Source organism: Syngnathus acus, chromosome 5 (assembly GCF_901709675.1).
Source record: "Syngnathus acus chromosome 5, fSynAcu1.2, whole genome shotgun sequence".
NCBI lineage: Eukaryota > Metazoa > Chordata > Actinopteri > Syngnathiformes > Syngnathidae > Syngnathus > Syngnathus acus.
This window is the reverse complement of record NC_051091.1, coordinates 2005049-2022193: the sequence shown is the minus strand read 5'-3', so window position 1 is coordinate 2022193 and position 17145 is coordinate 2005049. Positions and strand designations below refer to the sequence as shown.

Genomic DNA, 17145 nt, shown 5'->3' with positions numbered 1-17145 from the left:
GGCGGGGAACACCCTGAACTGGTTGCCAGCCAATCGCAGGGCACACAGTGACAAACAACCATCTGCACCCGCACTCACACCTACAGGCAGTTTGGAGTGCTCAATCGGCCTACCAGGCCTACCAAGCATGGTTTTCGGATGTGGGAGGAAGCCCACGCAGGCGAAAACATGCGAGTGAGTGGCTATATATACACGTTTTCATATACAGTTGCAACTGCATATGTATTGCGCAATTCCAGCTTCATTCACTTGTTCTTATGATGGAAGTTCATCAGTGTCGCCGAACGGATTGTGTTCTACATTGGAGGTTCGGCAGTACATAATGTGATGTTTGTCATGTGCGTGTGTGTGTGCCTAGTCAAAGGAGGAAACTAGTCAAGCCAGTCGAGTATCATTGCCCGGTCAAACATGAGATTGGATGGGACCAGCCCCAACCAACACGCCAACATCAAAGCATGAGCTGACATTGAGACCTTGAGACATGTAGACAGGCGCCATCCTCCAGCTCCTTCGCTATGTCCATCAGCGTGAACGTGAGGAAGGTGTCCAACCTTCCCGGAGGATCCCTGCGAAGAGTGGAGCTCTCCTTTAGAGGTGAGTTGTCTGCTTGGGAAAAAAAGGACATCGAAAAACACTCCGAAATGTCTCGGATGCGTGAGGGAGCCACTGCTCCACCTGGCTGGCTCTTTTTTCCTCCTCTCCTTCTCACCATTCCTTCCCAGCAAGGGAACTTTCCCCCGTCAGCTTCTTTGTTCTTGAGTGGAGCAACGCAAACGGCATTGAAGCAGCATTTAGCTATTCTGCTGCACAAACATGGAATTAGGTGCCAAGTTGCCAACACATGCAAAAGCATTGTTCTATCGTTCTCTAAAATCATCTTCTTGCACTGTGCTCATTTTTATTTCTTTGCATTGCTTTGAAATTACATTGAAATGCTTTTAATTGTTGCACATTTAATCCGGTGATGCATATTGTCTGAAAGTGCCTTGACTTGAAAAAATAGAACGTTGTGTCATTTTTAAGATAACTGCTTTCAGAGAAACATTTTTTTCTATGAAAATTAAATATATAACTGTAGTCAGACTAGAAAATATCAATTCTTTGTTTGAAAGAAACATACAACCTGATTGTAAGATTGAATCTAAGATTTTTAGACATTTCTCTCCAAATATATTTAACTTTTTTAATCATTTAATCTTAGGACTTTTTTTTGTCAAAAATACACTACTTTAATTCAAGATCATGATTTTTAAAGAGTTTTTTTCCCATTAGAAAATGTTCTTAAAATCCGTCACTTGGGAAAAAACCCTTTCTAAAAACATCCAATTTTATTCTTGTGTTTTTTTCTTGCACTATTATGACCTTATTCTTCTGGTGCCATTTGAGCCGTTGCTATGGTAACGTGTTTTGTTTTCCACCCGCCAGGATTCACCCAGAAGAGCCGAGTGATGCACAGTGATGGTGTGGCTGTCTTCAATGAAGTTGGTGTTTTTTTCTTTGACAATTTGGTTTCGTCAACAAAACAAACAGTATCACAATTACCAGCTCAGTGGCCTAGTGGTAGAGTGTCCGCCCTGAGACTGGAAGGTTGTGCGTTCAAACCCCGGCCGGGTCATACCAAAGACTATAAAAATGGGACCCATTGCCTCCCTGCTTGGCACTCAGCATTAAGGGTTGGAATTGGGGGGTTAGATCACCAACTGATTCCCGAGCGCGGCACCGCTGCTGCTCACTGCTCCCCTCTCCCCCAGGGGATGGATTAAAATCACACGGGGATGGGTTAAATGCAGAGGACAAATTTCACCACACCCAGGTGTGTGTGACGATCATTGGGACTTTAATCTTTTTTTAATCTTTAATATCACATTTAATTTCCTAAAATTAACAATCAATCAAATACAAAATCAGGGTGGTTGATTATCATTTACATTTGTGAGATCACTCACATACAACACAGTCCAAGGGTGTGACCTTGAATCCTCCCTTGTGTGTTTGTGCGTGTGTGCTTCCGTGGATGCAGCATTTCCGCTGGCCTCACTATGGTAAAGTCATCCGACATGAAGTGTTGACCATCAGAGTTTACAACTTCAGTAAAGTCTTTTCCAATAGGTAACACCACACACACACACATGGTGTGATCTATGTGTGCTTATGTACAATGAAGTAACAATGAAGCAACAATAAACTAACCGATCATCAATTAACAACAACTCACAACAATTAATGGTATATGTGTGGATGGGCTTGTGTTTGTGCAAACGTGCGCTTGTCTACATGTGTGTGCACATGTTCATATTTGTGTGTGTGCGTGTGTGTGTTTAGACTGCTGGGCAAGCTGGTTGTGGGCCTCCAGCACATTGTTACATCAGGGAGGCTGTTGCTACAGGAACCACTCACGGATGGCAACCATCTCCTGACTGATGTAAGTGTGCAATCCGTACATGCACGTTTGTGTGTGCGTGTGGTAATCATGTTGCTGGAGTAGATCTATGTGGAGTTGGACGTGCACTACAATCCTGTGGAGGGCGCCGCAGGAGGCTGGGAGGGACAGGATTTCATCAGCGTGGGCGACCAAGCTGAGTAAGTTAGTTAGTTAGTTAGTTAGTTAGTTAGTTAGTTAGTTAGTTAGTTAGCTCATTTAAATTCTGTGTGTGTGCATCACTCAGATTGTCGCTGGGCTTCGTCAACGAAGCCTTTGAGGATGAAGAGAGGTGAGAGCGACTTCACCTCACACTCGCATGATAGCATGTGCAGCAGTGCGGTCCACCCTACAGAGCGGGCCCTCGGCTGTTGAGTCGTCCGGAGAGGGAGCTGGAGAGGGAGGCTCGGCATCTGGGACGCAAGCTCATCGTGGTGCAGGGCGGCCTGGATGATGAGGACGACCTACATGACTACGACGACTATGACGAAGACGAGCTGCTGGAGACGGAGGCGTGCGACATCATCTTCGCTCCCTTGATGAGGTCGGCTTCGCTATTCTCATTTTAGATTTGTGTGTAGAATGGTTGGACGCACAGGTTGAGTCTTTCTTTGCCGCCATTTAATGGAAAACTTTTGAATGGCTGCGCCTGCCGTCACTCAAGTGGCTGGCATAGGTACATAGATGAGCAAAGATACAAATCTTTGTACTTTGTGTGTGTGTGTGTGTCTATGTATCTGTGTGTGTGTGTGTGTGTGTGTATGTGTGTGTGTGTGTGTGTGTGTGTGTGTGTGTGTGTGTGTGTGTGTGTATAGTCGTTCCAGGCCACTGTCAAGACGTGTCGCCGCAGCCATACCAAAAGCTCAAAGCTTCCAGGTAAGAATGCCACAAACAATAAAAATGACACGGAAGGGCTTCCCTATCACAGGTCCACCTTTGAATTTTTGGCCCACTCCAAGAACAGTTGCTCAAAAAGTGCAGAAACGTTTGAGCAACTTTTGTCTCAAGTCCCACTGTCATTTAGCAAGGCTAAAGGAAGACTGTAGTCTACTATGCATTACCAAATAACCGGCAGGTGACAACATAATGACTCTCATTAGTAAGTTATTTCCATTTTCCTGCATTTAGTTGGCCACTGAGGTCATTGGTTAGCTGATGACTTTGTTTGTTCGTTGGCCAGCCAGCCGCTTTGGGCTTTGGTTTGTTTGCTAGTTGAATAGATGTTAGTCGCTTGCTGCTTCTTTCTGGCGGTCAGTCATTAGTTGCTAGGTAGTTAGTTAGTTGATTAAGTTGTCATTTGGTTGGGTAGTTATTTCATTAGATTTTTTTTTGTTTAGTGAATTTGTTGGTTGATTGGTTAGTTATTTGAATCACTGGTTAGTGAGTGAGTGAGTGAGTGAGTGAGTGAGTGAGTGAGTGAGTGAGTGAGTGAGTTAGTTAGTTAATTAGTTGAGTGACTGGTTGGTTAGTTTATTAGCTGATGATTCACATTTAGTAGTTGGTTGTTAAATCATTGTTTGTTTTTTGGGGGGGCGGTGTCCGCAGCAGTGAACGTGTCCGATCGGGTGCTTGCAGGTGAACGTCAACATCCTGGAAGCTCAGAAACTGGCGGGCGTTAACATCAACCCAGTCGTGTTGATCCGGGTGGGGCAGCAGAAGAAACACACGGCCACGCAAAAGTCCACCAACTTTCCCTTTTACAACGAGGTACACAAAGTCAACCGAGCCACACCACAGCAGACACGACAAAGACGGGAGCACACCTTTTAGAACAGCAAACTCCTTTTAGGACAATGCAACACCGCGGTTGAAGGCAACGGGAAGCACTAGCAAACACGGCAGAGGGCAGTCAAGCACATTTGAAGTCAAAATTGAATAGAACATCTTTTGCCATTCAAGCCAGTGGAGGACTGGCATCAAACATGTTGTCGGACAGTCGGGCCCAATAAAAAACATGCAGGCACCTTCTTTCCAGAGGACGTGCAAACATCTCGTGCTGCAATAAAAGCCAAGCGATGGACTAACTTGAACCCCTGTTGCAGAACTTTCAGTTTGAGTTCCACGAGACTCCACACGTTCTCTTTGACAAGGTCATCGAGATCAAGGTCATTCCCGTCGCCATGGCATGCAGCTTGTTTCCATGGCAACAGGCAGCCAAAACTCCTCCGCCTTTGCAGGTATACCACCGCCGCATGCTGGCCTTCCTCATGAGCCACGTGGGAAGCTTCAAAATGGACATCGCCACCGTCTTCCAGCAGCCAGGTACCATCCAATCAACCCGGCGCCCCCTTCCGTCCCTGATGACGGCCCAACTCCTTGGCAGAGCACCGCTTCTACCAGAAATGGGCTCCGCTCAGCGACCCGGCCGACACCCGATCGGGGGCCAAGGGCTACGTGAAGGCCACCCTCAGCGTCCTGATGAAGGGCGAGGCTCTGAGTGCCCCAAGCCTGCCGCCTGACATGCCCAACACCAACCAGGACATTGACAAGTAAGTTCACCCGCACTATTGCTGAACATGTTTTTTGTCGGGGGATTCAACCCAATCAGAAGGGTGACATGAAGCAAGTCAAGACAGATGAGGCCACGCTGGGCTGGCTCATTTTGATCATTTCCACAGGACAACAATCTTCTCCCAAAATTTAAGCGTGTGAACCACGCTGAATGGAGGCGGGGCTTTTTCCGTGGCGGTACAAATGCCATGTGTTTGTGACAGGAATCTGATGCTTCCTCGCGGGATGCCTTCCGAGCGCCCGTGGGCTCGATTCCTGCTGCGGGTCTACATGGCGGAGGGTCTGCCCACCATGGATGCCGGCTTGATGGGCCAAATGTCCAAAGTCACGGAGCGAATGGTCTTCATTGACCCTTACGTCCAAGTCACCTTTGCTGGACAACAGGTACACAAAAACCAGACAGGCTATTCAAGTCCACAAGCTCGGGTTCAAAGCATAGTGCTCGGTCCCTCTTAGGGGGAGACGTCTGTCGCTCGCGCCACCAGCTCTCCGCTTTGGAACGAAGAGATCTCCTTCGTGGAGCAGTTTCCTCCTCTAGCCCAGCGGATCAGAGTCCAGGTCCTTGACGACTCCAAGATGGGGGACGTTGCTCTGGCCACTCACTTCCTGGACCTGCGGCAGATTTCAGACCCCACAAGGAATGGTACACGCTGAAAACTGCTCTGTTGCCAGCTTTGTGCTCTTTAAGAAGCCTTCAGTGTGTAAGGGTGTCCGCCTGCAGGTTTCAAACCTACCTTTGGACCGTGCTGGGTCAATCTTTACGGTTCTCCTCGGAACTCCACCCTCGGAGATGTCCACCAGGTAAGCCTCTCAATGGATGCTTCGCTTGGCTCTCAAGTGCCCGAGGACAGACCGGGGCAGGGCGGGCCGAAGCTAATCCAGACAACTGTCTTCTCCAGGCTTTGAACCAGGGCCTCGGAGAGGGAATCTTCTACCGCGGGCGAATCCTTTTGGCGCTCTGTGTAGAGATTTACTCGTCGCCGTCCGCTGTCGCCCCCGACTCCAGCTCGGCTCCGTTAGCGAGGGTATTTGAATCTGCCGCATCCGTTCTGCTCAATCTGCTCTGACTTGGCCCTGTGTGATTCTGTTGAAGGTGAAAGGAACGCTGGGCCGGTTGGGATTGAGGAAGACACAAGGCAGCAAGAAGGAGAAGAGCAAGGAAGGTGAGGAATATGCGAGCACAACACTGTTTTTGTCAAATCCTGATTTATAGCATCTTTCTTGACACAATTATTATTTTAACAATGATTAAGATTTATTTTCTCATCTGATCACTTTTTGCTTTCCGGGCTCTGATTGGACAGAAGTAAGCTCCTTCAAAGTGCCAACGACACTCAAAATTGTTGCTTTTTTTTTTTGTGGCACATAGCTTCCAGCCGATTGAGCGACGAGTCAGGCGGGGCAGGAGTGGAGGTGCCAGAGGCGGTGACTGTGGATGTAGAGGAGATTCACCCACTCCCTGAGGTCAGCGCCGAGAAAACAAAACCAAAAAAAACGTACTTCCATCTTGTATCTGCCCAACGAAGTTCATTTTAATATTAAAACAAGCATTCAAGCAACTCTTATCATCGAGGACTGAGGACAGAGCTTCTAGGTACACCACGGCACATTGAACAGATTTTGTGTGTGTGTGTGTGTGTGTGTGTAGGGTTTCCTCGGGGGGAAAGAAGACTTTCTACTCTTTGCATCTTTGTTTGAGGTCACCATGATGGATCCATCAGTAGGCAGCAGGCCCGTGGTCTTTGAACTTTCCATAGGTAAAAGGAACACCTGACACAACAAGCAGCAGTAAGAAGGACAACCCAAACCGTCAATGGTGGCGTTGTCGGCAGGAAATTGGGGTAAGGCGATTAAAGGCAGGCCATCCAGGAAGAGCCAGATTCAGGAAGAGGTGCAAGCAAGCCACCGAGAGCTGAGCCAAAGCCAGGAGGACGCCGGTGAGGAGGCGCAAGGGCTGCTGGAGTCCGAGGAGGAGCCGGACACCGAGGCGGTGCCGAGTCCCCAACACGAGAACAGATCTGTGTCCGAACCCCTGAGGCCGCAGCCCACTGAGTACGACGGGTAAAAGGACCGCCGTCGAGTTTCCAAAGAGTGATGAAGAGTGTGGACAGGAGGGGCTGTCTCGCTTATATGCCCGGCGTCTCCCCCGTGCGCTGCCTGCTCCCGCTCGCGCACGGCTCACCTTTTCTCAGCCACGTCGCACCCGTGTCTCGCCCGTCCGTGTCTGACCCGCGTGCCACCGCCTCAGGTCGTTCCAGTGCATCCCGCTGCAGGCCCCCTGGGAGAAACACAAGCCGTGTTTGTTTGTCTGGAGTCAGTTTGAAGACCACAGCTTTCGTCTGTACCAAAGCAACTGGCTCAGCAAGATGGCGGACAGGCTGGTGAGGTGGCGCCGCTGAAGCTGGCCGGTAAGTTATCGCTCACATCCTGGGAGTAACTATCTGGGGCGAACGGCTTCAGGAGATCGGTCTGGACCAGGTGGAGCTTCTCGGGCGGAGGGCTCGCAGTGGCATCAAGGAGCGCCTAGTGCATGTGCTGCTGGAGCTGGTTACGTCCTGCAAGTCAGCCACCGCCTGCATGTAGCAACCTGAATCAAAAAGCCTCCCTTTTCAAACATTTTTCTTCTCAATTGTTAAACACAGGCAGTTCCGACTGTTCTCAGATCGGCGTGCTCAGTTTCGTCCCAACAATCTGGACACGTGCAGGAAAGACTTCATCAGGAAATATTTGGTGAGGCTCTCGTATTTTCATGTACCTGGGTCGCAAATCTGTCTGAAACGCTTGAAGCCGCGTGCATCAGCTCAAATGAAAACGCTTTCCTGATCAACCACGATGCGGCTGGTATCCAAATGCCTGCATGATGAACCCTTGTCTATGCACGGCTCATTTCCAGGTTCTGGTGGCCAGGCGGGCTACGAGGATCAGGCACAGCATAACCAGGCGAAGGCTCAAACAGCAAGTGACGGATGTCAAAAAACTCTTGAGCAAACTTCGACAGCTGGCCCAAGAGGTACAGCACGACGTCACATCGTCACGTCCACGGCGTTCTTGGTCTCGACTTAGCGCTTCTGCTTCCAACGTGAGCTTTGACACCGTCTGACCCGCGAATAGCCCCAGAACACCATCCCCGATGTCTTCTTGTGGTTGCTGAGTGGAAGCAAACGTTTGGCCTACGTCAGGATACCAGCTCGCTCCGTCATCTTCTCGTTGGTGGAGGACCAGAGGGGGCGGGACTGCGGTCGGGTCACCACCCTCTACATGAAGGTCTGTCACTCAAACCAAGAGTCTGCCCTGGAAATGCATTGCCTAGTTGCCCGTGAGGCGTTTAAACCTAAATGCGGACAGCACGGGAGCGTGAACAGGCAATTTTGGGCTCAGTCGACTCTTGATAGGAATGTCTACCGAATCCTGCGCAGCTCGGTGAAACTGGCTCCAGAGGCTGAGTTCTCAAAATATTCTGCCATTCTGTGACTAGTCTCCGGGAGGTTCCACCAGTGAGATTTTTGCCAAGCTAGAGGCGTACCTGTGGCTGGGTCAAGCCAAGTACAGCAAGGAGGCCATTACCTCGCTCCCGGACGAGTTCCTGCCCGTTTACGAGGGGTCGCAGGAGGACCAGGAGGGGGGGGCAGCACTGGTCACCACGGGAACCAGGAGGATGCCCGTCAAACTGCACTGCCAGGGTGAGTCCGTCGCCGTTTTTGCTTGGCCGACGCAAAGTCCATCCATCCATTTTCTGTCGCGGGCGTGCTGGAGCCTATCCCAGCAGTCATTGGGCCAATCGCAGGGCACGCAGAGACCAACTACCACTCGCACTCACACCTAGGGGCAATTTGGAGTGCTCAATCGGCCTACCAAGCATGTTTTTGGAATGTGGGAGGAATCCAGAGTGCCCGGAGGAAACCCACACGGGCACGGGGAGAACATGCAAACCACACAGGGAGGGGTGGAGGTGGAATTGAATCCGTACTCTCCGAACTGTAAGGCGGACGTGCTAACCAGTGCACCACCATGCCGCCCGTCAACGCAAAGTTTGAAAATGGTCTACAGATATTTATTTATAATTGAAGTCAAAAATGGAACAAAAAATGATTGTTACAGGATGTCCCATCTTTTATTGAAAGTTTATGGAATTTTGTTTTTTGGAACAAAACCGCGCCTGATCATTTAATTTTGAATCATTTTAATGTTACAAAAGATCTCATGTAAAAAAACATTGAATTGAAAAGGCAGTTTGGAAAATAGCTGGCTGGAAAGATAACATTTCATTTCAAATGTTCTTATTGCTATAGAAAGGTTAACGGAACCGTTTTTTTTTCAGTGCATTTGAACCTAATTCATTGAGGAGTGGTCGAGCGTGTGTGTGTGTTGCATTTTGTGTTGCAGACAGCCGCTACTTCCAGCTGCGATGTCACCTCTACCAAGCGCACGGCTTGATGGCGGCCAACGACAACGGCCTTTCCGATCCCTTCGCCAAGGTGCTCTTCTCCACGCAGTGTCAGATGACCAAGGTGAGTTATATAGAGTCACGCATGACGATGATCTTTGATTATGGCTCAAAAGTGCAACGCAAGCATCCACGCATGCACGCGGCGTGTGCGCCTCAGGTGTCGTCCAACACGCTGTCCCCAGCGTGGTGCGAGTGTTTGCTGTTTGAGCGCGTCCTGCTGGAGGGCACGATGGAGGACCTGGGGCACGACCCTCCTCTGGTCATCATCCACATCTTGGACTACGACGCCGTGGTAACGCCAGTCCTTGCTCACCCGCTGAGAAGCGGAGCGGTGGCAGAAGGAAGGTCGTAATGCGCCACTCTGGAAAATGTGCTCAGGGCGGCCCCAAGCTTCTGGGCCGAGCGTTCGCCGAGCCCGAGTTGAAACCGGCGGAGGCGCTCTACCGGAAGCCCCATCTGCGCTTCTTTGACATCAGCATGGGGAGGGCGCCGGCCGGAGAGCTGCTGGCCGCCTTCGAGCTCATCGAGCTGGACTACTCGTCTTTCGGCGAGGTGACGCTGCCGCCGTTTGTTGTTGATCCCAAACTTTGGAGAGTTTCCTCGTTGCTCCCGGCTCGCGCTTTCTATGCCCAACGGCCCGTGCTATACTCGAGCGGATCGTATGCGAGAATGTCTCCTCTGTGGCTGCTTTTTTCCGCTGGAATGAGGCAATCTCTGCGGGAGCAATGTCATAAGATTGTTGGAACGTAAACAAGAAGTAACCTGTGCGTCCTGATGTCGGGCAGCCGTCCCTCCCAGGCAGCGTGGACCCTCGGGAGCTGACCTACTGGCCAGAGCGGCGCTGCTACGACATCCCGGAGGGGGTCAGGCCGCTCCTCAGGAGCTTCAAAATTGAGGTGCATCCCTGTCGATGGACAAGAAAATGTATGTTGGAGGCGTGCCCTGTGGCCCATTTGAGAGGCCAGTCAGTATTGTTTGCAGGTGCTTTTCTGGGGCTTGCGCGAGCTGAAGCGTGTGCAGCTCTTTGAGGTGGAGCACCCCCTGGTGAAGTTGGAATGCGCCGGACAGCAGCTGGAATCCCAGGAGCTAGAGAGCTACAAGACCCACGCCAACTTCAGGGAGCCTGTGCGCTTCCTCCACGTGGTCAGTTCATGCGTTTTGGGCAGCCCCCCCCCCCGAAATTGGGCTGACATCTCGTCGTCGACTTCCCGTCAGAAGCTGCCGGACCAGGCCTACCTCCACCCTCCTCTGATGCTGTCTGTCGTGGAGCGCAGAGCGTTCGGACGGCAGGTCCTGATCGGGACCCACGTGGTCCGATGCCTCCTGGACTTCGCTCCGCCTGGGCTCTGGGACGAGCCGGATGACGAAGAGGACGAGCCGAAACCCAAAGGTAGCTAAAGCGCTGAGCGGCAAGATGAGTGGCGTGCATGGAGGGGGTGTGTGGCAAATTAGTCATCAAATTAGAATTTGCAGGCTTGGTTCAAATCACGGCATGTCACCGGGACCGGTGGTAAGGTATCCGTAACTTAGAAAGTTAAAGCACGTAAGACACAAAATCAAACCTGATGTTCTTTGGAACCGCCCTGCAAGACATGACATCAAACCTGATTGTTCTTTGGAACCCCCCTGCAAATCCTCTCCGGTGACTTTGTGTTTCCCCGCGTGTCTCCAGAGAAGAAGACAGCCCCGCTGATGGCAAAGACCAGCGCACTGAAGTCACTGAAGAAGATAAAGCTGGGCAACCTGTCAATCAAAGAGTCTGTCATTCCCAATGCCGCCATCAAGCTGATCAACGTGAAGCAGCCGGCCGGCCGAACAATATTTCTTTCTTTTCTTCTGTCGCTTACCTGTGCCGTGTTGGTCTGCGCGCAGGGTCCTCTCAAGAAGCTGCTGAAGGCCGAGGATGAGGAGCTGGAGGAGGACGTGCCGGAAAACCAGGAGCTGGACTGGTGGTCCAAGTACTACGCCTCCCTGGAAGAGCTGGACAGACAGGCCAGACACATCAAAACACACACACACACGTACACAAAGTTCCACCAAGCACAGCTGATGATGTCACTCTTGTACAAGTGGTCCATTCATTCACGTAACTGTGCCACTTCACCACAGCAAAGATGGCGTCCTAAAGGTACATGGACATTGAATAGCATATGAACGTGTTTGTTGCAGGCTACTGAGGAGCTGAAGAAGAAGGAGGAGGAGGAGGAGGAACAAGATCAAGGAACCGGTGTGCTCACCTTTCATTTTTATTGACAAAGCATCATTTGCGCCGAATGATTCTCAAGTCAACAATTGTGCCGGTTAGAGGGAGTAAACGAGAGAAAGGCAGAAGAAGCGGCGGTGCAGGTGGAGCCTCCCAAGCGCAAGAAGATGGCCACGCTGAAGGTTCCCCCTCGGCACGCTTTCGCATCAGCTTGCCCGAGTCCAAGGTCAATGCCGTGCCATTGTTCTGCGTGCGTTCAGTTGTACGCCAGCGACTTGGAGGCGGAGTTCAGTCAGTTCCAGGACTGGCTGCAGACCTTCCCACTCCTCAAAGGCCGAGCCATTGGCGAGGACGCCGACGAGGACCGGGACGAGCGTCTGACGGGAAAGTACAAGGTGCTCTGCTCTGGCCCCTCCGTTGTGCGTTTGGAATTTACGCACCTTTGACTCAGCCGCTTTCTCCGCTCAGGGTTCCTTCCTGGTCTACCCGATCGATTCGGACGAGGAAGACGACGAGGTCGAGTGTCGGATCGACAAAGGGATCCCCCAAAACACGGCGCTCAAGGTGCTGGTCCGCGTCTACGTCGTCAAGGTGACAAAGCCCTTCCCGCCCGCTGGCCGGCCGCTCGGTCTGCGCAGGGCCGGAAGGAACTCGCTCTCCTCATCCTGGTTGCAGGGCAGCAATCTGGCTCCGGCCGATCCCAACGGCAAAGCCGACCCGTACCTGGTGGTCTCCGTTGGCAAGCAGAGTCGAGACACCAGGGAGTGCTACATCCCCAAACAACTCAACCCCGTCTTTGGAGAGTGAGTGAGTGAGTGAGTGAGTGAGTGAGTGAGTGAGTGAGTGAGTGAGTGAGTGAGTGAGTGAGTGAGTGAGGGAGGGAGGGAGGGAGGGAGGGAGGGAGGGAGGAGCGTTTTGCTCTTGACCGCAGATGCTTTTCATCAGGCACCGCTCTGCTCTTTTCCTTCTACCTTGGACATTTTTTCCCATACACACGCATGTTAACTGGCACCCGTCCATCCGTCTGTCTGTCCGCGTCAGGGTCTTTGAAGTGACAGCGTGCTTCCCTCTGGAGACGGAGCTGCTGGTGAGGGTGATGGACCACGACATGGTGGGCACGGACGACGTGATCGGGGAGACCCGGGTGGACCTGGAGAACCGATTCTACAGCCGCCACCGCGCCACTTGCGGCCTGGCCCTCTACTACGACACGTGGGTTTGGTTGGCCGTCACCTTTCGGCAACCGCTCGGCTGACTCGGCTCATATTTCCGTTGCCGTTGAGTGGATGTTGTTGTCGTGCGATTCATCCCGCTTTTTTTTCTGACACCTTTTCCCAAACTGACGACCTCACCAAATTCTGCTGTCGAGTTCTTGTGGCGCTTGTGTCAATCGGCAGCAAATCAGGCAGCCCCTGTTTAGATTGGCCACGTGAAATTCGGCCTCCATATCCGAACGTTATGCACAACACAGCCAAAAGTCTCAAGAAGCCACGCTTTCAAAGTCACAGTTCATATTGTTTATTTGACGCTGCTCTTTTCGTATCTTCATCCATCAGACAATAACCAGAATATTTCAAAACTGCGAGCGAGCCTCTTTTTTGGGTAGATGTGCTGACACATAGTCTCCAAAAGCCAAAGTTTGCCCTTTTGCTTTTTCTGTTGCCATTCTTTAAGGTCCGACCAGAATAGTTTGGAAATTCCAGCTCAAGAGGCAGTTTCACGTCACACCATGAATTTGTGTCTCACGAAAAGTCTGAAAAAGCCACGCCGGAAAAGACACAGGAGCTCTGCCATTTGGCTTTGAAGCCGTTTTAGCGGGACTTGTTTCATCTATTGGAGTTGACTTTTTCCTGAAGTCGTGACATGCTCATTTGTGCCATGTGTCTGCAGCGAGGGTTACAACGCGTGGCGAGATGCCAAGAAGCCCTCCGTCATCCTGTCCGAGCTCTGTAAGAATAACGGCATTCCGCCCCCGGAATATAGACTCATGGAGGTCAAAGTCCTCAACAAAATCTTCAAGATCCCAACCGATGCCGTCCCCGAAGGTAAGAGTGCATAGCCAACTCAGCTTTTGACTTGGAAATAATATGACCTTGCATTGACTAATGTCAGCCGTCTTTGAAAGGTGTCCATTTTCCATTCAGGGTTGGGGGGGACTTTTCCCCCCAAAAGACGGATGTTCATACTGCTTCCATTTTATGTCTTTTTTTTACCAATACAAGCACTCGACTCTTGAGCAATTACTGATATCAACGCCAAGTAACCAATACCGCTTTTGATACACCAAGTTTCTCATGTCAAATAGCTGTCAGGACGTTTTGTTATTTCTGTCAAACGGCAAAACAGTCATCAAGAATTCGAGTTCCAAATAAAAGTCAAAGATCTCACATTTATAGATTTGCTAAAGAAGACGGCACCTTCGGCCGAGGAGGAGGCAGCGTTGGAGGAGCACGCAGCCGTCAGCGTGCTGCGACGTTGGGACCAGATGAGCGAGTTTGTCCCAGGAGCGGTCGCACTGGTCCCTGAGCACGTGGAAATCCGCTCACTCGTCAAGCACGACAAGCCCGGACTTCCGCAGGTAGACCTGACGACCGCTCGGCACGCCGTGGCTTCTTTGACACGTGCCTGCGTGTGCAGGGCTACCTCCACATGTGGGTGGACATGTTCCCCACGGACGTTCCTGCACCGCCACCCGTGGACATCAAGCCCCGATTGCCCTTCCAGTACGTCCAGCCCGAGTTTCATTTTGTATGAAAGCAATTGCGGTGCTCAAGTGTCTGATTTTCAGGTACGAGCTGCGTGTGATCATCTGGAACACGGACGACGTCTTCCTGGATGACATCAACCCGTTCACCGGCGAAGCCTCGTCCGACATCTATGTCAAAGGGTCGGCATTGTGTGCGCGCTGGCCTCGGCAAACCGGCCTCGGCAAACCGGCCTCGCCAAGCCGGCCTCGCCAAGCCGGCCTCGCCAAGCCGGCCGGCCGGCTGCTGATTGGCTGTTTTTTCTTTTCACGACATGCAGTTGGATTCGCGGCCTGGAAGGCGACAAGCAGGAGACGGACGTCCACTTCAACTCATTGAGCGGGGAGGGGAACTTCAACTGGAGATTTGTCTTCCGCTTTGACTACCTGCCCACCGAGGTCATCCGGGACGCTTACCCCTCTGGCACTTTTTGTTGTTATCAATGAATGTCCATGCACTGGGCCAACCGGCTTTCCCCCCTCCTGCAAAACAATCCCAGAATTCAACTTGGAGTGCGCTTGGTGTGTCTTCTTCCTCATCTCATCATGTTGTTGTGCGTGCGCCCCAGAAAGAGGTGGTGTTCAAGCGCAAGGAGTCCTTCTTCTCTCTGGAGGACTCGGAGTTTCGCCAGCCGGCCATCCTCACGCTTCAGATTTGGGACTACGATCACATCTCGGCCAACGACTTCCTCGGTGAGAAAGAAAGAAAGAAAGAAAGAAAGAAAGAAAGAAAGAAAGAAAGAAAGAAAGAAAGAAAGAAAGAAAGAAAGAAAGAAAGAAAGAAAGAAAGAAAGAAAGAAAGAAAGAAAGAAAGAAAGAAAGAAAGAAACGTGTGCTTGTTTGTTGGAGGCTCGTTGGAGCTGCGCCTGGATGACATGGTGCGCGGCGCCAAGTCGGCCGAAAAGTGCACTGTGCAGATGGCCAAGGAGCGCGCCGGCCCGCGGGCCTCCATCTTCCGCAGCAAGAAGTTGAAGGGCTGGTGGCCCCTCACCTGCCGCCAGACGCCCGACGACCTGCAACGCCAGGAGGCCAAGTTCCGCCAGAAGAAGAAAGGCGTCAAGACAGACGACGTCTGCTTCACCGACACCGATGGAAGCGTCCACATGCTCATGGTGGCCCCAACGCCAGCCCCAAAACTGAATGCAGCCCCTTGATCCAGAAAAAAAAAAAAAAAACATTCAAATCGCGTCGTCCCTCACTATTCACGGGGTGACTGACCGGGCCGGCCCACAGATTGCAAAATTCCGCATAGAATTAATGCCCACTGGAATGTGACTGCATTCCGTTTTGGAAGAAAGCACGACACGACAAAATGTAGAAAAAGTCACATGCTGCAAAGACTTTCTAGATACACTCAAATTGTTTGTTGGTGTGTGTGTGTGTCTGTGTGTGTGCATGCATGTGTGTGTTTGCAGGGCAAGGTGGAGGCAGAACTCCAGTTGGTAATGTTGGAGCATGCCGAGGCCAATCCGGTCGGACAAGGCCGCAAGGAACCAGAACCTCTGGACAAACCAAAGTGAGACGCACGCATGCACCCACCCACGCACGCGCACACACACACACACACACACACACACACACACACACACACACACACACACACACACACACACACACACACACACACACACACACACACACGCACACACACACAGAGTTTGTATGTAAAAAGTTGTTGACAAAAAAAAACCAAAGCAAAAGGAAATCTTTGCAACGGTTGGTCACGAAGCATCGGTGTGACTCAGTGCTTTCCGTCATCGTTGCAGCCGTCCGACCATCACCTTCGAATGGTTCCTCAACCCCATCAAGACCTTTGTCTTCCTCATCTGGAGGAAGTTCAAGAAGTTTATCGTGGCCTTGATGTTTCTGGCTGTGGTGGCGCTCTTCCTGGGCCTGCTGGTGTACACGCTGCCGCAACAAATCACGCAGCGCCTCGTCACGGGATGAACGGCGGCGGCGCTGGAGTCAAGTTTGACGTTTTGGCCAAGTGCAAGCCAAACCCAAGTCAACCTTTTGCAGACTTTTGGAAGTGCTGTTGGTGCACCGCGCATGCTTGCTTCTGCTTGTCACGCATTAATTCCACGTTGCTTAAACATGTGCTCACTCACCGGGCAGAGCCCCAACGTTTTGGACCAGAACCCACCCAAAGTCACTCAGGTAGAACGTGACCCCAGAAATCCTACCTGCATCTCATACACATTGTCTAAAGAGTTTTATCTGATGACTCCATTCATTGATGTGACGATCGCTTGAATAGGCCTGCAATTCTGTTTCTTCACCTTCTTTGTAATATTTCCCTGTTTTAGTTCAAAGTGACTCATAGGACCTTTGACCTACTTTCTGATTCATTTTCAATCTCATTCATTTTTTTATTGGCATACTTTTTCATGGATTTTGTAAAATGCATGGTTTTTAAATGTATCAGTCTCCCAACCATATTTAATATTTCAATATTAATTTTAGTCCGTAATTTACTTTTAAAAAGTGTATTTTCATTTTTTGTGTGGAGTGACTAAGATGATAACCTGTAATTGAAATTGTATGAAAGGGTGAAATGAAATGAGTCAAAGTTTTTTGTAATTTTCCCCGATTTCAGCACGTTTGATTGGGTGGGTAGCACTAACTTGGGGGGGAATGGAGCGTCTTATTACTTTGGATGGATGGATGGATGGATGGATGGATGGATGGATGAATTCATTTTTTCTCCACATCCAATAGTAAAACATTTTTTCCACAACTAAAATGATGATAATATACATTTATATTTTTAATTCCAAGTTTTTAGACTGATTTAATTGTGAGCAAACTTTTTTAGACCTTAA

General features: G+C 50.7%; 1 protein-coding gene across 4 annotated transcripts; it reads left to right on the top strand.

The window, feature by feature from the left end:
* The first annotated feature begins 26 nt into the window (after positions 1-26).
* fer1l4 (fer-1 like family member 4) lies at positions 27-16839 on the top strand. 4 transcript variants are annotated; one of them, XM_037251107.1, is made up of 50 exons: positions 27-174; positions 359-594; positions 1426-1481; positions 2021-2109; positions 2323-2422; positions 2486-2580; positions 2667-2711; positions 2775-2963; positions 3235-3295; positions 3995-4126; positions 4462-4524; positions 4597-4681; positions 4743-4908; positions 5134-5314; positions 5387-5573; positions 5652-5731; positions 5830-5955; positions 6024-6093; positions 6300-6394; positions 6579-6687; positions 6763-6991; positions 7179-7311; positions 7391-7491; positions 7573-7660; positions 7824-7940; positions 8042-8194; positions 8406-8610; positions 9314-9438; positions 9535-9669; positions 9756-9929; positions 10163-10273; positions 10359-10520; positions 10593-10767; positions 11050-11171; positions 11250-11369; positions 11547-11604; positions 11683-11762; positions 11841-11975; positions 12049-12171; positions 12256-12383; positions 12622-12792; positions 13471-13625; positions 13977-14158; positions 14218-14303; positions 14369-14467; positions 14605-14722; positions 14893-15016; positions 15173-15435; positions 15739-15839; positions 16090-16839. In XM_037251107.1, exons 2-50 carry the CDS (start codon positions 516-518, stop codon positions 16268-16270), a joined length of 6162 nt encoding a protein of 2053 aa, XP_037107002.1. In that variant the 5' UTR covers positions 27-174; positions 359-515; the 3' UTR covers positions 16271-16839. The 4 variants fall into 4 exon arrangements, with proteins under 4 accessions (XP_037107002.1, XP_037106999.1, XP_037107000.1 ...); XM_037251104.1 differs by having other exon boundaries at positions 6024-6100; positions 6298-6394; positions 9535-9666; XM_037251105.1 differs by having other exon boundaries at positions 6024-6100; positions 6298-6394; positions 10596-10767.
* The last annotated feature ends 306 nt before the right edge of the window (positions 16840-17145 follow it).

Bases quoted from the DNA above. Each gene is read 5' to 3' on its own strand.
- fer1l4 (XM_037251103.1), top strand. From the start codon at position 516: ATGTCCATCAGCGTGAACGTGAGGAAGGTGTCCAACCTTCCCGGAGGA. The intron at 6,395-6,578 runs GTCAGCGCCGAG...GTGTGTGTGTAG, and splicing joins AGATTCACCCACTCCCTGAG to GGTTTCCTCGGGGGGAAAGA. The intron at 14,304-14,368 runs GTACGTCCAGCC...TCTGATTTTCAG, and splicing joins AAGCCCCGATTGCCCTTCCA to GTACGAGCTGCGTGTGATCA.